At 48.8% G+C, this 24,390-nt stretch overlaps 1 protein-coding gene across 4 annotated transcripts in view; it reads right to left on the bottom strand.

Annotated features, from left to right (window-relative positions):
* Positions 1-24,390, bottom strand: part of LOC119966288 (aromatic-L-amino-acid decarboxylase-like) — a 195,394-nt gene that overhangs the window by 44,938 nt on the left and 126,066 nt on the right. For all 4 annotated transcript variants that reach the window (XM_038797742.1, XM_038797739.1, XM_038797741.1 and 1 more), the window contains exons 9-10: positions 2,984-3,051; positions 675-751 (exon numbers count right to left, since the gene is read on the bottom strand). In XM_038797742.1, coding sequence (XP_038653670.1) covers positions 675-751; positions 2,984-3,051 — 145 coding nt within the window. The remainder of the gene's footprint in view (positions 1-674; positions 752-2,983; positions 3,052-24,390) is intronic.

Below are 24,390 nucleotides of genomic sequence, written 5' to 3'. Positions count from 1 at the left end.
CCGGCAATTGGCGGGGCGGCCCATGCAGACGGAAAGACCGGCGTGAACCACTCTGGCGTCGGGCCGCCCAGAAGTTGCAGAATCCTCCGCACTTCCAGGGGCTAGGCCGGCGCTGGAGGTTTTGGCGCCGAAGGGCCGCTGCCGGCCGGCACAAGTTGGCGCATGCGCAGGACTGCCAGCGTGTTTTGGCGCATGCGCAGAACCACTGGCGTGTTGCCTGCGCATGCGCAGGGGGTTTCCTCTCCGCGCCGGCCATGGCGGAGCCTTTCAGAGTCCGGCACGGAGGGAAAGATTACCCTCACGGCACAGGCCCGCCCGCAGATTGGTGGGACCCGATTGCGGGCCAGGCCCCTGTGGCCAGATCCCCCCATGCACCCCACCCTCCCCCCAAGGACCCCGCTGTACGGCCAACAAGCCAGGTCCCGCCTGGATGGACCATGTCCATTTCACGCCGGCAGGACTGGCCGGAAAAGGGTGCCGCTCGGCCCACCGAGCCCGGAAAATTGCCGGGGGGGGCGCTACCAACGGGCGCGGCATGATCCCCGCCCCCTCCTGAAAACCGACGCCAGAGATTTTGGCAGCCGGCGTCGGAGTGGCAGGATTTACGATGCCCCCCCCCTTGGCAGGGATCGGAGAAACCCGCCCATTATCACAAATACTAATGTGAAAAGTACCGGAGTTCTGATGATCATGTTTGAGATAAAGAGGATCCATTTTGAAAGCTCCAATGAGTTCTAATCTCCTTTTCACCCTAAAAGTGACAAAATGTTCATGAATTGATATATTTACTTGCACATCCTAGCAAAGGTAATGCTGAGAAATTAGGTTATACAATGAAGTACAGAAACAATCATCATATTTTGAATTTAGTATTCTCTGCAAAGCTCACATAGCTAGATTTTTATATATTTGCAGAACGTCTACCTCCTTCTATGCAGTGAGCATGATATTAGTAAGAAAGGTGATAAAAGATTCATTGCCCAGGAATAATTATCTATCCCACATTAAAAGAAAACATTCTAAATTAGCATTTTTAGAATATCTCTTCAGTGACAGTACTTTGCTATTTAAGAAGTGTGAGAACACACAACTGCAATATCCACACAGCATAATTGACACTCAGATGAAAAACAATAACAGTGCTTCATTAGTTTTTAAACATAACTTGGCAATATCTCCTTAAAATTAAAATATAAAATAGAATGAATATTAGGTATTTACTCCTGATGTCATTAATATAATTTTTAAAAATCAAACTTTAACATTCTTTACAAAAATAACTACATTTTGTTTATTTATTGCACATCCAGGAGGACATTTAAAAGTCACCCACATTGCTTTGGGTCAGGAATCACGGGCGCGATTCTCCGCTCCCCACGCCAGGTGGGAGAATCGCAGGAGGGCCGCTCTGGCACCCCCCCGCGATTCTCTCTCCCCCCCCTCTCCCCCCCCCCCCCCCCCCGGCGACCGGCGATTCTCCAGCCCGGATGGGCCGAGCGGCCTGACGGGTTCATGTCAGCGGCAACCACACCTGGTCGCTGCCGGCGTGAACATCACGTGACAGGTAAGTGTGGGGGGCTGTGGGGGGCAGAGAGGGGATCAAGCACCACGGGTGTGCTCGTGAGGGGACTGGCCCGCGATCGGTGCCCACCGATCGTCGGGCTGGTGTCTCTAAGAGACGCACTCTTTCCCCTCCGCCGCCCCGCAAGATCAAGCCGCCATGTCTTGCGGAGCAGCGGAGGGGAAGACGGCAATCGCGCATGCGCGGGTTGGAGCCGGCCAACCTGCGCATGCGCGGCTGACGTCACTTAGGCGCCGCCGGCCGCATCATTCTCGGCGCGCTGCTTTGGCGCAAGCGTCAAGGCCTGGCCGCCGAATTTCCCGCAACGCCGCTCCGGGTTTCACTCCAGCGTCGGCCGTTGCGGAGAATTTCGCCCCACATGTAGGCCAGACCAGGTAAGGATGACAAATTTCCTTCCCTAAAGGACATTAGTGAATCAGATGGATCTTTGCAACAATCGACAATGATCATTATTAGACATTTTTAATTCTAGATTTCTTTTTAATTCAAATTTTCTGCCATGGTGGGATTTGAACCTAGGTCTCCAGAGCATTACTTATCCAGCGACTGTTACACTATTATACCACTGCCTCCCCTATTTACGAAGGTTACACAAGACCGTCTTTCAAGAGTACATATTAACCATAATTATGGAGCCAATTACACAGTCCAAACGCAGAGCTGTCAGATTAGCTGTTCATCAAACCAGATTAGGTCATTTACATATTTCATGTGAAATAGTGACCTATGTGCCCATCTATCAATTTTGTATGCTGTATTCACTACTCGCAATGCGGTCTGCTACATAATTTGGGCGGCTATTTTACAGAATATCTCTGCTCATTCTGCATGCACTGCGCTGAGCTTGCAGTGGCCCATCATTTTAATTTTCCATCTTGCTCTCACTTTGACATCTCTGTCCTCAGCTTACTGCAGTGTTCCAACCAAGCTCAATGCAAGCCAATCGGCCACTTTAACGCCAGCCGCAACGTTGTGTCAATGACAGAACCGGCGAATCGGCAGCCGGTCTGTCGGGCGTTGCACGATGCACCCGTGCAAGCCCATTGTGGTGCGTTGAATGGCTCCCCCTGGGTGCCTGATGACGCCGTCGTGAAACTCTGCAGTTTCCACAACAGCATCAACACTTAGCCCCATTTTGGGAGAATCCTCCACGATCTCCCATGTTCCATTTTCCACCCTCCTCCATTGACCTCTGAAAACCTATTGCATTTCTAAGTTGTTTCTAGTTCTGATTAACGATCATCAAACATAAATGTTAGCTCTCACGCCACAGAAGATGCCTGACCTGTTGGTTATGTTGTTTTTTTCCTGAAAAGAGAGAATCTTCTTCAGCTGCAAACATTATGATGTGTATCCCGTGAATTTAGAAAATTGAATGGGGGTTTTATCTGGATAACTTACCATAAGGCAGAGCAATCGAAGTTCACCAAAAGCCATTTATGAGGATTAAAGTTGAAAGAATCTGAAAACTGATAAAGCAAAGAAAACTGTAACATATTATCTGCAGATTTAAGGTCCAATTATGCAATATAACTATAACAGAATGAAGGCCTGTTTCACAGGCGTTCCAAATAATAGAGAACTGACATAATAAAGTCAACTCGGGTTAATAATTATCAAACAGATTGGCTGATGTTCTCGTTATTTGAATCAAATATCCAGAGTTAGCAAATGTTGTTGGGCGCCTACACTCAGTTAAAGCAGAGCTGTACAGTGAAAAGTTTAAAGACTTGCTGCTGATAGTTGAAAACATGTAAGGTGGTACAGGAAGAATTATGGATCTTATGCCAGAAGATGGAGGAAAATGTTTGGGGTTAAGAGGCACACTTTGATCAACAATACTGTTAGAAATGCTTAGATGTAAGTGGACAAGCTGCGGCAGTGTGCCAGCTTTTTTGTTTAACTCCTAATTCCGGAGGACCCGGTGGAATGTGGGTCGAATAGGCACGTATCTCGATTGAACACAGATGTGAAAGTATTGGCTAAGTTGTTGACGGGGAGGATGGAGGATTGTGTCCCAGGAGTCGTTGCAGAAGATCAAACAGGCTTCATGAAGGGCAGGCAGTTCACGAGTAATATAAAACGGCTGTTGAATGTAGTGATGAATCCGTCAGGGGCTCTGGTACCGGAGGTGGTGGTGTCCACGGACGCGGAGAAAGCATTTGATCGGGTGGAGTGGCGGTACTTGTTCGAGGGTTTGGGAGGTTTGGGTTTGGGCAGAGATGTGTGGCATGGGTGCGGTTGCTGTATGTGGCACCAATGGCGAGGGTGAGGATAAATAATGTGAGTTTGCTGAGCTTTGACTTACAGAGGGGTACGAGGCAGGGATGCCCGTTGTCATCATTGCTGTTTGCGCTGGCCATACAGTCATTGGCGAATGCTCTTAGGGGGTCAGCGCAGTGGCAGGAGATTATGAGAGGTCAGAGGGAGCATGGGGTGTCACTCTGTGCCGATGACCTCTTGCTATGTGTTTCAGATCTGCTGGAGAGTATGGGAAGGACTATTGGCCTGCTGTGGAGGTTTTTAGGGTTCTCGGGGTACAAACTGAATAAAGAACAAAGAACAAAACAGCACAGGAGTAGGCCCGTCAGCCCTCCAAGTCTGGACCAATCTTGATACCAACCTTTCCCAAAACCCTCAGCACTTCCTTGTGCCGTATCCCTCTACACCCATCCTAACCATGTGTTTGTCAAGATGCCTTTTGAAAGCCGTTAATGTATCTGCTTCCACAACCTCCCCTGGCAATGCGTTTCAGGCACTCACCATCCTCTGGGAAAATCCTGCCTCGCAGATCTCCTCTAAACTTTGCCTCACGGACCTTAAACCTATGCCCAATGGTGACTGACACCTCCACCTGGGAAAGAGTGCCTGCCTATCCACTCTATCCATGCCCCTCATAATCTTGTAGGCCTCTTATCAGGTCACCCTGATCTCCGTCTTGCTAAAGAAAACAGTCCGAGTCTATTCAGCACCTCTGTAGAAAAAGTGAGATTTTCATGGGTGCATGTGCAAGGACCTCGGGCTAATTTAGTGGGGGACACCATTTACGGCAGCATGGGATAGGTTCAGGTATTTGGGGATTCAGGCAGCGAGGGAATGGACGGGGCTCGATCAAGTTCTTAAGTGGAACTTAACAAAACTGGTGGAGGAGGCCTGGGGCATCTCTGGGGGTGGGATACACTGCAGTTGATGTTGGCAGGGAGGGTCCAAGTGGAAAAAATTAATATTTTGTTTATCTTTCAGGCTCTACCGATCTTTAAACCAAAGGCCTTTTTTCAGAAATTGGACTCAATTATTTCGGACTTTGTATGGGTGGGGAAGGTGTTGAGAATCGGGAGGACGTTGCCGAATCTGCTTCATTATTATTGGGCTGCAAATGTGGATGAGATGCGGCGATGTTGGGAAGGGGAAGGGTAGAGTGGATTAGGATGGAGGAGGAATCTTGTAAGGGGTCTGGTTTGAGGGCCACGGTGACAACAGCATTGTCAATGGCTCAGAGTAGGTATGCACAGAGCCCGGTGGTGCAATCCACGGTGAAGATATGGAAACAGTTGGGGAGGCATTTCAGGGTGGAAGGGATGTCAGTGCTAATGCCGCTGTGCAGGAATCATTGCTTTGAGCCGGGAGGGGGGGGGGGGGGGGGGGGATGGATAGTGTATACAGAAGGTGGAGGGAAGTGGGGCTGGTCAAGGTGAGGGATCTGTATTTGGAGGAAGGATTCACCAGTCTGGAGGAGCAAAGGAAGAGGGTAGAGCTGCCTAGGGGGAGCGAGTTCAGGTATCTGCAGGTTAGACACTTTGCACAAAAAGTCTGGTGGGAGTTTCCTAGGTTGCCAGATACACCCTGCTGGAGCAACTGCTGCTTCCAGATATGGAAGGAGAGGGAAGAATTGGGAATATATATATGTGGCTGGGGGATCAGGGAGGCGAGCGGGTGGTGAAGATCAAGGAAAAATGGGAATGGGCATTGGGAGGTGAGATCAATTGGGGAGTATGGAGTGAGGCACTGCGTCGGGTAAACAGGACCTCATCCTATGCAGGGATGAGTCTGATACAGTTTAAGGTGGTGCATAGTGTGCATATGACTCAGGTAATAATGAGTGGGTTCTTCCAGGGGATAGCAGATTGAGTGTGAGAGTGTGGGCGGGGGCTAGCGAATCAGTGCAAGAGGTGTGGGTGAAGGCCAGCGGATTACATGCACATTTTGAGTTGCGAAAAATTGGGAAGATTCTGGGCGGGAGTGTTCGCGGTCTTCACCAGGGTGGTGGAGGAGGAGGTGGATCCGGATCCTTTGGTGGCGGCATTTGAGGTTTCCGAGAAGCCGAAGGTCATGGAGAGGTGGAAGGCTGATGTCGTGGCCTTCACTCTGATCACACTGTGGCGAATTTTGCTAGAGTGGAGGTTGGCATCACCACTGGGGGTAGCGGCTTGGTTGGGCCTATACGAATTCCTGTGGTTGGAGAAGATAAAATATGAGTTAAGGGGCTCTGCAGAGGGGTTTGAGAAAAGGTCGGGGATGTTTCTGATCATGTTTGAGGAGCTGTTCCTCCTGAGGGGGGAGGGGTGAAAAAGGGGAAAATATTTGTACAGACTGGATCGTTGACTGCTGGGAAGTATGTTTCCCAGGGTGTTTATTTGTTGTAACCTGTTTTGATACATGTTTGTAATAAAAGGAGTCTCTAAAGCGTAAAGCTCATCTGCAGGAACACTCCGATCTTGCGATTATAACCTTGTCTGGAGGTTTCTTTAATTGTCCACAGTGATCCGTGGGATTGTAATTCTTGGATATGTTTCGTGATTGCATTTGGGATTTGGTTGAGTGATTTATCCTCAGTTACTCCTCACCACTACATCTTTGTGGATAATGACTATAGGACCTTGATTCTGAACAAATCCTTGTCACTTCAGCTGTGGGACCTTGGATGTGAACTTGTTGTCTCAAATGTAAACATGACAATTCTGTGCCAGCACTTTTATCATGCTGTTGGTCATATTCACTTGTTATTTTCAAAGTTGCGCTTTTCGATACCATAGTGGCTTCACGGCTCCAGGGTCCCAAGTTTGAGTCCCAGCTTGGGTTACTGCCTGTGAGGAGTCTGAAAGTTCTCCCCGTGTCTACGTGGGTTTTCTCCGGGTGCTCCGGTTTCCTCCCAAAAGTCCCGAAAGACGTGCTGTTAGGTAATTTGGACATTCTGAATTCTCCCTCTATGTACCCGAATAGGCGCCAGAATGTGGCAACTAGGGTCATTTCACAGTAACTTTGTTGCAGTGCTAATTTAAGCCTACTTGTGACAATAAATATGATTATTATAATTTCTGGGAGAGTAGAATGGATACGAGACGGTAAATTTGGTACACATAGTTCTTCTTGGATTCTCTGGTCGGCAACGCGAAATTGTGTTCAGCAAACGGCCGGAGAATCACATTTCCCGACTGAATCGGGGGCAGCACCGCTTTTGCGATGCTCGGCCCCCTCCAAAGTGGCGTACTCCACATATCCACAGCCTCAGGCCATTGCCTGAGGCTTGCCCCCTCGATGCTCTGCCCCGGACAGGCTGGGTTCCTAACGGCGCGGGACACGTGTGGTCTCAACTGTCGGGAACTCAGTGTGACGGTTGTGAACTCAGTCCAGTGGCGCCACAGTCAGGGAAGAGCCGATCCGAGGGCAGGTGAGAATATTATTTGGGGCTTGGCGGTCCAGAGTGAGCGAGCCGGCTGAAGGGGGGGACTATTTCACGGGCCGGTCTGCGAGCACCTCCGCCATGAAGCACGGCATGGCTGCTGCAGGCCGCCACCGTGCGAATGCGCGGCCACAGATCTGGCAATTCTCTGGGGCGTATCAGCAGTTAGAGCCGGGTGCTCTATACTCCCGGCATGCTAACCCCCAGCAAAACGGGGAATCGATGGCCATTTTGCGCCAGTTTTCCAGGCATAAAATGCCACCGTTAAGAACCCTGAAGAGTCCACCTCAACTTTCATAGCAAGGCTTCATCAGCTCGTTGAGCACTGAGTTCGGGACTGCACTTAGTGACATGCTGTGTGACCGGTTGGTTTGTGGAATCCATAATCTCAATAGCCAAAAGAAACTCCTGCCTGAAACTACCACAGCGTTGATAAAAGCGATCGAGATGGCTCAGGCGACGGAGTGTGCTGAGAAAAGCTCCACTTAGCTCCAAAGCACAGCTGATAGGGAAGTCAAAGTATCGGGCTGTATGACCGCAAGGTGTGTAGCAGGATCAACAGGCACAGCAGAGACTATACACAATCCTTGGGACTGGACTGGAGTCAAAGGTCTGGGAAAAGAACAGGACATCAATGTAAGACAAAGGTGGACTGCTATCATTGTGGGCAGGACCATCCCAAAGAGACTTGCCATTGCCGAGTATTTCCATTGTAATCATAGGGGCCATATTCAAGCATGTTGACGTGCAAGGCAAAATGCGCCAATGTAAAACAGCAGCAGTGGCAGTCCACACACGGCCACTGAACAAAGTGGAGTGGAGCTCTGAGGAAGATCACACAATGTACCATTTGAACACCATCCAGTTAAACAACACGGCCCCAATTGAAATCATCCTCAGTATGAACCGTAAACCTTCAAAATTGGAAGTCAACAGTGGGGCCTTGATGACTGTTGTGGAGAAAGAGACCTTCAAGTATATCTGCGATGGAGATAAAACTTGCCAAGCTTTCCACTTACATGGGGAAATTCCTGAAAATCCTTGGGACTAGCAACACGCAAGAGACCCATCTACCCCTGGTTGTCGTGGAAGGTCACGGACCCAGCCGAAAGGACTGGCTACAGCATCAGGTGGAAATTTAAAAAATTTCCAATGGTGTCCTTCAAGATGTTCTGAGAAGGTATGAGGACATTTTTCACAGCCAACTAGTCCAGGTTAAAGCCATCAAATCCAAAATCTATGTCACTTTAAGTTCTACACCGAAGTTCTTTCAATGCAGCCCAGTTCTGTATGACCTGCGTCAGAAGGTTGAAGCTGAGTTTAAGAGATTAGAAGAACTAGGCACAATCAGGGCGGTTTAGTTCTCCGAGTGGGCAGCTCCCATCGTCCCCGTTCTCAAGCCGGATTGTTCCGTATGAATTTGTGCAGACTACAAATTAACGTCAAATTAGGATCCCAGCTGGATGGGTACCCAATCCTCTGGATCAAGGACCTCTACGCTAAGCTGGCAAAGACCTCACTTACACTAAATTAGACCTCATGCATACCTTCACTTAGAATTGGATGAAAAGTCCCAGAGGTTTTCTTCGATAAATATCCATACTTGCATTTTTCAGTATACAAGGTTGCAATTTGGTTTCACATGAGCCTGTGCTATTTTGCAGCAAACAATGGAAAACCTCCTTCAAGGAATTCCTAAAATGATGGTCTACCTTGACGATGCTTTAGTCACCGGCACCACCCTGGAGAGCACATGTCAATCTGGAGGAATTGTTAAGAAGGTTTCGGGAGGCGAGAGTCCACCTCAAATACGAAAATGTACATTTCAGGTTTCAGAAGTGACATATTTAGGTTTCTGCATTGATATGACAGGATTGCATCCCCTCGAGGAGAAAGTCAAAGTTAATCCTTGAAGTACTAGAACCACAGAATGCAAGTGAGCTAAAATCCTTCCTGGGCATTGTAAATGACTTTTGAAGATTAATTTTGAATTTAGTCACAACATTGGCACCATTATACCCGCTACGAAAGAAACATCAACGGTGGCAATGAAGGGAGCCTCAAGAAGAAGCTTTTTGTTTGGTGAAAAAAGTTTGCAATCCTCAAACCTTTTAGTTCACTTCGACCTTGGGAATTGATTGTGCTCACGGTATAGGTTCAGTTTTATCCCACAAGATGGGAGATGGTTTTGAGCGCCCCATCGCCTTTACCTTGTGGACCATTTTAGAAGCGGAACAGAACAATGCTCAAAACGAGAATAAGGGTTTAGTAGTCATGTATGGTGTGAAGAAATTCCACAAATATGCGAATGGATGCCGATTTGATATAGTCACCAACCGTAAGTTGCCACTGGGCCTTTTGAGTGAGGACAAGCCTATACTACCAATAGCCTTGGATAGGGTGCATATTGGGCCTTGCTGCTGGTGGCCTACAATTATGCTTTCCAGCTGTGGCCAGCCATGCGGATTGCCAATGCAGATGCAGTGAGCCGACTCCCCCTGCCGAAAATTGTACTGCCTTCACCAGTACCCGGGCCATATTGACCCTGAATTGCTTAGGCACCCTGCCAGTGTCTGCTGGCCACATTTGTAACTGGACCCTCTTCAAAGGTCAAGCAGATGATACAGAACGGGTGCAACAATGAGAAATTTGAGCACTTGAGACCCTATTTAATCCACCAAGATGAACTGACGTGTAAGGATGATGTGATCTTGTGGGGCTCATGAATCGCTGATCTGTCATTAGCCAGGGGGACCTCTCTCACAGGAGCTGCATTGTGCCCACACAGGGCAAACGAAGATAAAGGTGTTGGCACGCAGCTCTATATCATGGCCAGGCATTGATAAAGCCTACGAAGAAATGGGACATCAATGTCTTCCCTGTCCATCTCAAAAGTCTCTGACTCCATCGGCCACTCTGCACCCTCAGGAATTGCCAGGTCGTCCATGGCTCCGGGTGCACGTTGAGTATGTGGACCTTTTCTTGGGCAGGCTGTTTTTAGCTTTGGCGGACGCCACTCAAGTGAATGTCCAGACTGGAGATGTGGATTACAACCAGTCTTGCACCAAGCTTTTGCTATACATGGGCTACTGGAATCCATTATGATGCGCGATCAATGAACACAGAAACGAAGGAGTAGTCCGAATCGAAGGCTTGAATCTACAAGAAGTGTGCCCAGCAGCGTGAGTACAGATAGAATGATGGCTGCTGGGCAACACGGGTTCTTATACTCAGCCTTGTAGGCGGAGCTACCTTCCTCTCGACCAATGAGAAGACATCACTTGGGCCAATGGGCAGCGAGCCTTCTACACCAATAGCAGCTCACACTCCCAGGTACTAGTCATACTACCACATATTATATCTGACAACAGCACTCCTTTTACTGGGGATGACTCTCAGACATTCAATTAAACCAACAGCATACACCGCACTAGGATGGCCCCATACCACACTGTGTCTAATGGATTGGCTGAGAGCCGTTCAGATCTTTAAGTACTCTATGCTGACACAATCTGACAAACCACTGTGCTAATGGCTTGCAATTTTTTGTTGTCATACAATTCGACCCCACACCACCACGAGGGTCACAAGTGCCGAGTTGCTGATGGACCGTTGCATCAGGAGGCAGTGATGAGACCCATGCTGCCGCCGCCTTAAGGGAGGCACTGGAAAATCTTAGCCCTTCCAAATTACCCCCACCTGACACTCATGCATCTGCTGAGCAGTGGGCAGAACAGGGTAATCTGTCATCAACTGTGACATCCGAAATTCAGCCAGACCCACCCAGGCCCAGGCCCAGGACAACCAGAGGACAAACGGCAAGCACATCACAAAGGGCGAGAAATGCAGCAGGGTGCCTCCACTTCTGATGTGATGTCTGGGGAAACATGTGGATGAAGCAGTACACTGCGAAAGATAAGACAGATAACACTTAAGTTGGCACAGGTGTGGTAGATAGTAGATAGTAAGGAGAAAGGGCACATATGTTGCAAATTGTCACAATTCAGAGTTATTCAACCGTGAAGGAAGATGAATGGAACAAATCTGACAGCTGTGTGTGTGCGTGCGGAAGCTGTCAATTAATATCAAAGAGAAATGAATGAATGGCTTGCAGATCAAAGATCTGAGGGGGTTTAAACAAAGCTGACTGGTTTTCTCTTTCGAGGAGTTGACAGGTATGGCTTCCTCTGCGTGAACCAGCAGGTGTACTGCCCAGGTGATTCTTTTTACTGCCTCTGACTGGACTGCTCTCTAGATTCCAGACCGGCATCTTTTTCTCGGGGGCTTCCCAACACGGGTCTCTCTTCCAGGGGGATTCCTGACAGTGGTCTCTTTTCTGGGTGTCTGGGGAGGGTGGGTGTCCTTATTTAGTGGGTCCCTGTTCAGGGGCAGGCCGAGTCACCCCCATTCTGGGGTGAGGGGGCCCCCAGAAAATCAGGGGCTGGTGGGCTGAAAACCACTTGGGGGGGGGGGGGGTGTACTTCACTACAAGATCGCACACTCAAAATGGACTGATGGTGTTCCCTCACAATTCTCATCATGCACGGAGAAGGATGACAGCGCTAGTCAGATGCAATTCAGCTCTGGCAGAGGAACATAGGGCGGGATTCTCCGCTTGCCGATGCCGAAATTGCAGAAAGCGACTGGGCGGAGAATAGCTACCGATGCAAAAATCGCGGTTGCCGCCGGTTTGACACCAAATCTGGATGCTCCGGCATTCCGAAAATTTTGTTAATGCGTCGCTAGCCGTGCGGGGTTAAAGAACAGTAGGCCTGACACCCTATTCTCTGTGGCCCCCGAGATTCAATGCCTCCGATGGGTCGAGTTCCCGATGGCGTGGTTCACTTGTGGTTTCAAAGGTGAACCTGGCATCGTGGCTGCTGAGCGAGAGAGAGGAAGTAGGAAATGGCTTGGACTGACAGCAGGTTGCCGTTCCGGACACCGGCCTTCTTGGCTGCAGCGAGGGCCCAGCTGACAGGGCCAGGGGAAGAGAAGGTGGGACAGGCCGAGCAGCCGGTGTGCCCCCCCCCAGGACTGCGGCAGTGCCCAAGCACCAACTGCTATTACGGCAGCCATCTTGCAGCTCACTCACCTCGGCCCATGGTCCAACACAGTTTCACCGGCCATATGGATGCGCACACCCCTACAACTCCACCCCCGCCATAGTGCGACCACCTCCATTCCGGTGGCCGGAACCCACCAGCAGACCATGCAGTGAGGGCAGTAGTCCCTGATAGAAGGGATGGGCACGAGGACCGGAGGCACTGACGGTGCTGGATACCGATGGGGCAGGGGTGCGGGGAAGGACATGCGTGGGCGGACACCGCAGCGCCAACTGGGGCCTCTGTTTAGCCCATGGAATCTGGCTCGGCACAGTAGTATGCGCCATGCTAACCTAATAACATAAGAACATAAGAACTAGGAGCAGGAGTAGGCCATCTGGCCCCTCGAGCCTGCTCCACCATTCAATGAGATCATAGTTGATCTTTTGTGGACTCAGCTCCACTTTCCGGCCCGAACACCATAACCCTTCATCCCTTTATTCTTCAAAAAAACGATGTATCTTTATCTTATCTTAAAAACATTTAATGAAGGAGCCTCTACTGCTTCACTGGGCAAGGAATTCCATAGATCCACAACCCTTTGGGTGAAGAAGTTCCTCCTAAACTCAGTCCTAAATCTACTTCCCCTTATTTTGAGGCTTTCACCTGCCAGTGGAAACAACCTGCCCGCATCTATCCTATCTATTCCCTTCATAATTTTATATGTTTCTATAAGGACCCCCCTCACCCTTCTAAATTCCAACGAGTACAGTCCCAGTCTACTCAACCTCTCCTCGTAATCCAACCCCTTCAGCTCTGGGATGAACCTAGTGAATCTCCTCTGCACACCCTCCAGTGCCAGTATGTCCTTTCTCAAGGAAGGAGACCAAAACTGAACACAATACTCCAAGTGTGGCCTCACTAACACCTTATACAATTGCAGCAAAGGCTCCCTAGTCTTAAACTGAATCCCTCTGGCAATGAAGGACAAAATTCCATTTGCCTTCTTAATCACCTGTTGCACCTGTAAACCAACTTTTTGCAACTCATGCACTAGCACACCCAGGTCTCTCTGCACAGCAGCATGTTTTAATATTTTATCATTTAAATAATAATCCCTTTTGCTGTTATTCCTACCAAAATGGATAACCTCACATTTGTCAACATTGTATTCCATCTGCCAGACCCTAGCCCATTCACTTAACCTATCCAAATCCTTCTGCAGACTTCCAGTATCCTCTGCACTTTTCGCTTTACCACTCATCTTAGTGTCGTCTGCAAACTTGGACACATTGCCCTTGGTCCCCAACTCCAAATCATCTCGTTAAATTGTGAACAGTTGTGGGCCCAACACTGATCCCTGAGTGACACCACTAGCTACTGATTGCCAACCAGAGAAACACCCATTAATCCCCACTCTTTGCTTTCTATTAACTAACCAACCCTCTATCCATGGTACTACTTTACCCTTAATGCCATGCATCTTTATCTTATGCAGCAACCTTTTGTGTGGCACCTTGTCAAAGGATTTCTGGAAATCCAGATATATCACATCCATTGTCTCCCCATTATCTACCGCACTGGTAATGTCCTCAAAAATTTCCACTAAATTAGTTAGGCACGACCTGCCTTTATGAACCCATGCTGTGTCTTCCCAATGGGACAATTGCTATCCAGATGCCTTGCTATTTCTTCCTTGATGATAGATTCCAGCGTCTTCCCTACTACCGAAGTTAAGCTCACTGGCCTATAATTACCGCTCTCTGCCTACCTCCTTTTTTAAACAGTGGTGTCACGTTTGCTAACTTCCAATCCGCCGGGACCACTCCAGAGTCTAGTGAATTTTGGTAAATTATCACTAGTGCATTTGCAATTTCCCTAGCCATCTCTTTTAGCACTCTGAGATGCATTCCATCAGGGCCAAGAGACTTGTCTACCTTTAGCCCCATTAGCTTGCCCATCATTACCTCCTTAGTGACATCAATCCTCTCAAGGTCCTCACCTGTCATAGCCTCATTTCTATCAGTCACTGGCATGTTATTTGTGTCTTCCACTGTGAAGACCGACCCAAAAAACCTGTTCAGTTCCTCAGCCATTTCCTCATCTCCCATTCACAATGATTTGCGCCATCAACTCATTTACCTTATTTCGAATACTACGAGCATTCAGGTAAAGTAGTTATATTGGCTTTTTTACCTCTGTTTTGAATCTTAACACTTCGATCAGTAACCTCTCCTAAGTTATATTTCCTCTTAACTTTTCTCCTAATTTTCCTTGTTGTTGAACCCATATCTTCATGTAACAACCTGCCACGTCACTTACCATTAATTTTTTTACTCCCCATTTTATTCCTTTTAGTATTACTGGGCCTATTAAGTGAGCTCCCCTCAGTCACTGTACCTTGTACTGTTGCCCTTTTTGATTTTTGACTGTGGCTTCTCTGCCTTACACTTTCCCCCTTACTTCCTTTTGCTTCTGTCCCTGTTTTACTATCTTCCAACTTCCTGCATTGGTTCCCATCCACCGTCACATTAGTTTAACCACTTCCTAACAGCTCTAGCAAACACCCCTCCCAGGACATTGGTTCCAGTCCTGCCCAGGTACGGACCGTCCGATTTGTACTGGTCCCACCTCCCCCAGAACCGGTTCCAATGCCCCAGGAATTTGAATCCCTCCCTCTTGCACCATCTCTCGAGCCACGCATTCATCCTATCTATCCTGACATTCCTATTCTGACTAGCTCATGGCACTAGTAGCAATCCTGAGATTACTACCTTTGAGGACCTACTTTTTAGTTTAACTCCTAACTCCCTGAAATCAGCTTGTAGGACCTCGTCCCGTTTTTTACCGATATCATTGTGCACCACGACAGCTGGATGTTCACCCCCCCCCCCCCCCCCGAATGTCCTGCAGCCGCTCCGAGACATCCTTGACCCTTGCGCCACGGAGGCAACATACCATCCTGGAGTCTCAATTGCGTCCGCAGGACCACCTGTCTATTCCCCTTACGATTGAGTCCTCTATCACTATAGCCCTGCCATTCCTCTTCCTGCCCTGCTGCTCAGCAGAGCCAGCCACGGTGCCATGAACCTGGCTGCTGCTGCCTTCCCCCGGTGTGCCATCTCCCTCAACAGTATCCAAAGCGGTATATCTGTTTTGCAGGGAGATGACCGCAGGGGTCACCTGCACTGCCTTCCTACTCTTGTTGGTCTTTCACCTACTGCAGACAATGGCGTTTGGTGCTCAACCAGCAATGATGTCTGCCATGGCGATGGTCGGAGCTCTGCAAAATGCCTGCGGCCGTGTAAGCGGGGGACGCTCGGAGAGGAGAGGGAAGCTGGAGCAGCGGTGCGGGCAGCGGCATACCGAGCAACAGTGGAACGGCCAGCAAAGGACCGGGCTGCAGAGGGGCAGGTGGCGGCCGCATCGGCTGGAGGGCCGGCCGCCCAATAGTCCGAGGAAGAAAAGGTGCCAACGTGGCTTTGTTGTGTACCAACACTGCTTGTCATTCGAGGACCTACTGGACCGGACATGCCGTCAAAGACTCCGCCTGAGCAGAGAGACAGTGCACACATCTGCCAAATGATGGCATACCTGGCGCCTCAGGAGTATGGTGGAGGACACCAATTCCCGGTGACCATCAAGGTGGCGGTCGCCCTGAACCTCTATGCAACGGGTTCCTTCTAGTCGCCGAGTGCGGACCTGTCCAGGATCTTGCAGACCTCGGCGGACAGGTTCATCTGTGCCGCCACAAAGGCCCTATATGCCCAGACGCCTCAATACATCCATTTCCATGTGGACCGAGCTCACCAGGATGCCCGGGCAGTGGGATTCTCTGCCATCGCTGGGATGCCGCTGGTCCAGAGGGCATTAGGCGGAATCGATGTCACCCTATGGGTACCTGTGGCTAACAGGCTGATATACACTAACTGAAGGGGATACCACTCGATTAACATCTAGCTGGTCTGTGACCATCAGCTGCGCATCATACACCTCTGCACCCAATACCCGGGCAGTGTGCACAACTCCTTCATCCTGGCACACTCGGTGATTCCTGACATGTTTGAGGGGCAATCCCCCCACCCGGCTGAGGGGTTGGCTCCTGGGTGACAGACGTTACTGTTGACACCTATCCGGAGGCCACAGACTGATGGAGAACAACGACGCTCATACAGCAACCAGGAATGTGATCGAGCGGTGCATCGGCATCCTGAAGATGTTGTTCAGGTGCCTGGACCGCTCTGGAGGGGCCCTCCTGAATGACGCTGGGAGGGCCGCCCGCATCATGGTGGCCTGCTGCATCCTCCACCATCGCGCAGCAGAGGAACAATGTGCTGGAAGAGTAGGATGAAGAGGACGGACAGGCCTCGTCCGAGGAGGAGGATGCAGGGGAGGGGCACGATGAGCAGGACATGGGACCGAGGCAGGCAGGGGAGGCAGCACAACATCATCGCCAGGACCAATGGGACTCTCTGATCGCCTCCAGATTCACTGATTAGGAGGGAGGGGATGGCGAGGGGGGTCGGTGCTGGCCAGGGACACGGATACCACATCCCAGACCCACACCCCCTCACTTCCTCAAACCACCTGCTTGCACACCCCTCCGTCATATATACCTGCGGCACTACGATAGAGTCATAGATGTTTACAACATGGAAGCAGACCCTTTGGTCCAGCTTGTCCATGCCGCCCGGTTTCTATCACTAATCTAGTCCCATTTGCCCGCATTTGGCCCATATCCCTCTAACCCACTCTACTCATGTAAATGTCTAACTGTTTTTTAAAGGAAAAAATTGATCCGCCTCCACTACTGCATCTGGCAACCCATTCCAGATGCTCACCACCCTCTGTGTGAAAGCATTTCCCCTCTGGTCTCTTTTGTATCTCTCCCCTCTCACCTTAAGCCTATGCCCTCTAGTTCTAGACTCCTCTACCTTTGGGAAACTATGTTGGCTATCTACCTTATCTATGCCCCTCATTATTTTATAGACCTCTAAATTCACCCGTAAGCCTCCTACGCTCAAGGGAAAAAAGTCCCAGTCTATTCAGCCTCTCCTTATAACAGGACCTTCAAGTCCTGGTATCATCTTCGTAAATCTCTTCTACACTCTTTCTAGTTTAACAATACCTTCCAATAATTTACCCACTACAGAAGTAAGGCTCACCAGTCTGTAATGCGCTTTAATACCTCCAGCATCACCTTCTCTGTAGTATGTACACTCCCCAAGACATCACTTTTTATTTCCCCAATTTACCTAACATTTGTGCCTTTCTCAACAGTAAATACTGACGAGAAATATTCATTTCGGACCTCTCCCATTCCTTGTGGAGCGGCACATAGATGAACTTGTTTATCCTTAAGAGGCCCTACCCTCTTGCTAGTCACCCCTTATGTATTTGTAAAATCTCTTTGGATTTTCCTTTGCCTTATCTGCCAAGATAATCTCATATCCCCTTTTTGCCCTCCTGATTTCTCACTTAGCTCAACTCCGACAGGCCCTATACTCTTGAAGAGATCCACTTGATCCTAGCGGCGAATGAATGTTCTATGCCTCCTTCGTCCTTTTGACCATGGCCTCAATATCCCGAGTCATCCAGGGTTACCTCCTTCTACCAGCCTACGGGCTGGAGGCCCGGGGTTAGCAGTGACAGCGGGTGTGGTCCATGGGATGGAGGATGATGACAATCCGCCCTGCGATAAGCTCTGGTGCTCCACATCGTATGACAATGTCTGACTCATGCCCACGGTAGCACCTTCCACCTGTGTCATCCCTGCATGCGAGGTGGCCGGTCCCTCACACAGCCCAGTCGAGTTCCTGGGCTGGGGGTGCTGAGGACTGTCAGGGTACGGGGGTTGGGGGGGGGGGAGCACGATCCTCCCACAGGGCCTGCACTGGTCCCCTCCTCCCCCGGCCAGCACACACCCACACCTATCAGGTGGAACACAGAGGCAGTTTTCACGGTGTTAACAGGTGTTTATTGTGTGTAAATATATACATAGTCTGGGCCCAAGCCCCTATAACTAAACTGTGCTCTGCACCCGTCCCCACCTAACTGATGTCTAACTTTCTGGCCTTATGGGCCCTAACACTATGCCTAAGTGGTTCACCGAATAGTACAGGAGGGGTGGAGGCGGCCTGCTGTGACTCCTGCCCTGCAACAAGGTTGGCACGCGTCTCCTGGGGTGACCCGGCCTGGATGGGCCCGGCCATTGCTCGGGTGATCCGGTGGCGTGGTGCCGCCCTGTTTTGCCCGCTGTCCACCATATGCACCAGAGATATGGACTGCTTCAATCGGGCAGGAGATAGAAAAGTCTGAGAACACACACGAACAGACTCAAAAACAGCTTCTTCCCGCTGTTGTCAGACTCCTAAACGACCCTCTTATGGACCGACCTGATTAACGCTACAGCCCTGTATGCTTCATCCAATGCCAGTGTCTATGTATTTACATTATGTACCTTGTGTTGCCCTATTATGTATTTTCTTTTTATTTTATTTTCTTTCATGTACTTAATGATCTGTTGAACTGCTCGCAAAAAAATACTTTTCACTGTACCTCGGTACACGTGACGATAAACAAATCCAAATGCAAAGGGTTGGAGGTGTTGCGGTGTTCCGGCACCTCCCCTGCGGAGTCACCAGCACCTACTCCTCCCCCATTTGGGGTGCCCGATTGCCCCCCGGGCAACTCCATTGGGTGGGGGTGCAAGCGGAGCAATCCCAAGGCCCGCCCATCACCTTGCATTGCCAATCCTGGAGGCCTGCTCTGGTCTCGAACAAGGTCTGCACACTCGCGGCCATGGAGCACAGGGAATGGACCATCTCCGTCTGGGACTGCACCACATCACGCTGCTACTGTGCCACCACCCTGTGGGTCTGCGCCACATCAACCAGTGACTGGGTCACCTTCCTCTGGGTACACGGAACCCTCTGGCACACGGCTGTCTGTGAGAGGGCAGCCTTATCCTGGGCTTTGGCCGCCGCCTGCATGGAATACCCCGGGAATACCCCGGGAGTTCAACACGCTGATCCATAGCCGAAACCATTGCCCCCAATGCCTCCAACATAGATGCCACCCATGCGGTGTCAGCCTGGGTAGAACGCGTGACCGGTACCACTCCCTGCTCCTGCACATGGATGGACTCCTCCACCTGCACCGTCATCCCCTCCTGTGGTACCCGGGTCTCTGGCTGCATCTGCACTGTGACTGGTACTGGATGTTCCAGAAGCCCGGGATCCGTCTGGACGGCAGCTGGTTCCTGGGGCTGGCCTGCCCTCTGACCGGTCGGCCCCTCGGCTGCTCCTTCCTCCACCTGCTGTACCGGATGCAATATGTGCTGCGCACCACATAGTGTCCCAAGAGCCTCTTCACTAATGTGCCCAAACGAGGTGATAGCCTCTGGGATGGTGGAGGGTGTAGGAGACAGCTGTGACGGAACATCAGTGCCATCCTATGACCCTAGCTCCGGGGTGTCCTGACTCTCCGGGGGGAGAGCTGGTGTTTGGACTGCTCTCCCCATCAATGCTCGGTTCTCTGGGGGCACCGGATCTGGTACTGGCTGGAGGCTCCGGAAGGACCGGCACCATCTCCGGCATGTCCTGTAAGACACAAAACGACACGTATTACTAGACAGCGGCCGGGGGCGCGGTGTTGAGGGGGTTGAGGGGCAGTGTGGGAGTTCAGCTGTTTCCTGGGGGGGGGGGGAGGAAGGGCCGGGTTACGGGTATGTGTGCGGAGCGGGATTAGTGCCAGTGTTACGGAGCAGCCAACTCACCCTGAGGGAGGTCGTGGAGTTTCTTCCGGCACTGCATGCCAGTCCGGACAACATTGCCCACGGCGCCCAGGCACGGTGAACAGCGGTGCCAAGCGGCCTTACACCCTGCCTCTCCTCCATGGCATCCAGGAGGGTATCCAGGTGGGTGTCCAGCTCAGCATCCCTGAACCATGGTGCTGCTCTCCTTCCAGCCATCTTGTTGATTAGGACGGTGAGTGTGGGGGGATGGATCGTTTAAGTGCGGCTGCCGCGTGTGAGCCTCATGTGCGGCAATCACGGATCCGGCGAATCTGGCACCGTTTCACATGGAATTGATTATGTTCCACCTGTTGATGGTGCTAGCCCATTTAAAGTAGCTGAATCGGTGCAGCTGTTGCACAGTTTTTCCTGTCGTAAAATGCTACGGTTTCCACGCCGGCGTTGGCACTTAGTCTCAAAACCGGAGAATCCAGCCCTCAGTCTCCCAAGCGGAGAATTTTGCCCCTTATTCTTGTGATCTTTGGTGTAGTCAACCTTAAGGCTTATGGGGAATCTTCCTGTAAGAAATCACCGTTGAAAAATTTTATGAAATCCGAAGAAATGTATTGAGTATTATAGGAATAGCTCTTCCCCTCCTCTTTCTTTCGTAAAGAAAACTCCCATTCCAGCTCATTGGGCTGGTGAATAGAAAATAACAATTGAACTTTATCAAGGACACGTCACAAAACAAGATATTCCCAATCCTGATAAAGGGGTGGGACCCATAATTGAAACAAGGCTGAAGCAAGCGATGAGCCACAAAATGACTCCTTGGACTTCCGATGGAAATAAGAGGGATTATCTGTAAAATCCATCCCTTGCCAATGCACAATTTAATAAATGATTGGCATAAGCCACCCAGAAATAAGCTATACAATTCTCAAGAGGGAAAACAACACTTTGGGAAAAAGAGAGCTTCTTGAGATGGACCTATGCTGACTCCAGTCTAACACTTGCATAACTTGAAAAGAGTGAAGAAAACTGAGCAAACTTTCACTTCCAACCTGCGCCTTGGAGAAGACAAAGAGCATTTTAATATCTTGGCTGACTTGAGGAGGCCTGTTGGCAAATAGACAAAGGGCTGTCACTTGCAGCCTTGGAGGTCAGCTTCATCCAGCCATGTGTCTGGTTCGGACCAGTGTATCATTCTGAGCAGACTGCCGCCAGCAGCAGCCATGAAAATCAGCAACAACCCCCCAATTCCCCCACACATTTGTCCTATCTGGGACCCCAATAAACTGTTTTCGACTGTTACGGGTCATCTGTCTTTTCTGCCTATTTAGCCTATGTACCAAATTTCTTTCACTCCTCAAATTTGGGTCGACTCAGAAATTTGTCACGAGCTTCTGCCTGGTTCATAAAGATACGAAAGCTGTAATCTTCACCAATGGAACCATTATAAATCCTATCTCAGTGAAGACTGGGTCAACCAAGGCTAAGGTATTGCCCCAATTCTCTTCTCCATTGTCTTTGCTGCAATACTGCACCTCTACTCGAGCAAATTACTCACCAAAGTGGAGATAATCTACAGAAAAGATGAGAAATTATTCATCCTAGGTTGCCTTCAATCCAAAGTCAAAATCACTCCAATCTCTATCATAGAACTTCAGTATCCAGATGACACTTGTGTGCAAGCTCAAACGCAGAGCTCCAGGTTATTGTTGATTCCTATCCAAAGCATATGAGAAAATGGACCTTTCACTAATCATTCAGAAAATGAATGTCCTCTTCCAACCAGCTCCCACAGCACAAGACATCCACTGTTGGTTACGAATAATGGTGAGATCTTGGAAAATGTTGTCCATTTTCCACATAATGGGAGCCTCTTCTCAACGGGGACAGACAGAGATAATGAAATCCATCTTCACCTCCAATTTGTGTGTTTAGACTTCAGTTAACTGAGGAAAAGGGACCTGAATCTCAAGCCTAAGCCTGAGATCATGGTTTACTGCAGCAGTGATTCCAGACCTCCTATTTGTTTCACAGACTTGGACAACATACAGTAGATACCTCAAAGCACTGAGGAACTGCCAGCAGTGGTGTCTTCGCAAGATGTACTCAATCCAGTGGCCAGATAGGCAGTGCAACAAAATGTCCTCACTAAAATAACTTGCCCAGCCTCGAGGTGCTAATCACTCAAAACTAGCTCTTCTGGGCAGGACATGTAGTTTGTATTCCTGACGTTAGACTACCAAAGCAAATGCTCTCAGAACACAATCACAGAAGGAGACTCGCAGGAGGACAGTGGGAATGCTTGAAGCTATCTGTAAAGTATCTCTGAAGAAGTCAAATATCCCTTCTGACTCATGGGAATCCCTGTCTTATGACCAACCAAAATGAAAAAGGATCGTTCGGGAAGGCACCAAACACATGGAGAGACATTGTAGGGAATGTGCAGAGGTGAAGTCAAGGCATCAGAGGCAGTGGACAAACCTTCAAACAACCCATTTACCCAACCCTTCAAGCACCACCAGTTCCACATGATAATCAGCCACATTGGAAACGGATTGGAAGCAAGTTTTCTTCAATGCAGAGGGACTGCTCAAGAAAAATGAAACATTTCCAAATGTGACCTTTGGTGAGTATACAGTAAAAATTGATTCCGATAAGGATTTCACATGAATAATGTCTGCAAGGAACTAAGGGGCGACAATTATGAATGGAATGTACAAATTTAGCAAGAAATTATCACCAAGAAGGGACGCAAGGAGAAATCAATAAAAGGTTGACAATTAAAGCCACCAGGGTTCTGCTAAAATATGAATGAGCAGAAATCAAGCCTATCTATGCTTCTTTTCAACAGCACAGTGTACTGTTTATTGAGTATTGTAACATTTCAGTGAAAAATTATGTTGTTCGTTTTGACTTAAATTCAATCAATTAATCATTGGGGACTGGGTGTATTACCAACCATGAAATGCAATGTTCTGCCAATAACATTTGTTTTATGTGCATTTCCTTCATAACTTTAGTAATTTTCGGCAACCTTCAAAGAAAAGTGCCCTCAGCTTATATTACCATGTAAAGCAATTTGATTGTATGTCAATATTCAAATATAGATTTTCTTTAAATTAATGGCCAAAAAAGCCCATGAGCACACGAGTGTCTTTGTCTGACATTCTCTTGTAGCTCCTCATATATATGAGGAACTACATGAAAAGTGAAGTCTTTGGGATTGGAAATCCAATGAATAGTTACAACATTGACAGATGCAAGACATAATGCTGATTAAATTTCCTCAATAACTAAAAATATCATTGGAAGTTATTACAGATTTAATCTATCTATTTAGAAATTATTTTTCATTTCCTTGCAGTCTGGTTATTGTTTGAATACTTGTCTTTTTGTAAAATGGAATATTGCTTGTACATTGAATAAAAGCCAGTGAACTATTTAATCCTTATGAGTTGTTATTACCTCGTTGATTTAACAATAAAACACAAGTCAAAATCCATACTTATTGAAAGGAAATACATGCAATATAGATAACATGCATTCGAAAAATGTGCTATTTACTAGACTAAAAAGTTGATTGAAAGGATTCAGAATGGTTCCAGGAATGAGGGATTTTTAACTACAAGGCTAGGTTAGAGAAGCAGGGATAGTTCTCCTTGGAGTAAAGGAAGTGGAGAGGAGATCTGATAGAGATGTGCAAGATAAGGGAGATAAAGATAAGATGATCCCATTAACTGATGGTACAAGGTTTAGAGGACAGAGATTTAAGGCTTTGAGTAAGAGATACAGGAGGAATGTAAGGAAGAAACCTTGAATGCAACTAGTAATGACCCGGAACGCACAATGTAAAAGGTCAATAGAAAAAAAGATGATCAAATAAATTGGATAGAAACTTGAGAAAAGTAAATATGTAGGGCTTCGGGGATAGAGCAGGAGGAATGGAACTGACTAGACTGTCCCACAGGGAGTCGGAATAGATTTGATGTGTTGAATGGCGTCCTTCTCTGCTAATATGTATGTATGATTATGAGTAGATTCTAGTATGCTTTTTCAACTATTGACATTTCACTTTTCCATTTATGAAACTTGAGGAACAGAATGAACCTGGCCTAACACCAGCAGTCCAATGAAACCTGAGTGAATTAGCACGGGTTGAGTAGCTGAACATGGGCAGGGAAGAGAAAGGGTTTTGGCTGCCTACAGCCAGACATATGGTCAGCAGAGATCAAGCACCTGGCCTGCTGTAGCATCTGGCAATTCAGGGCCCTGTTGATAAACATATCATCCGATTCGGATAGACTTTGAATCCCTTATTCAATGAAAAACACCACCTCAC

The sequence above is a fragment of the Scyliorhinus canicula genome, chromosome 5 (genome assembly GCF_902713615.1).
Source record: "Scyliorhinus canicula chromosome 5, sScyCan1.1, whole genome shotgun sequence".
Lineage (NCBI taxonomy): Eukaryota > Metazoa > Chordata > Chondrichthyes > Carcharhiniformes > Scyliorhinidae > Scyliorhinus > Scyliorhinus canicula.
This window is presented reverse-complemented; position numbering and strand designations above follow the sequence as displayed.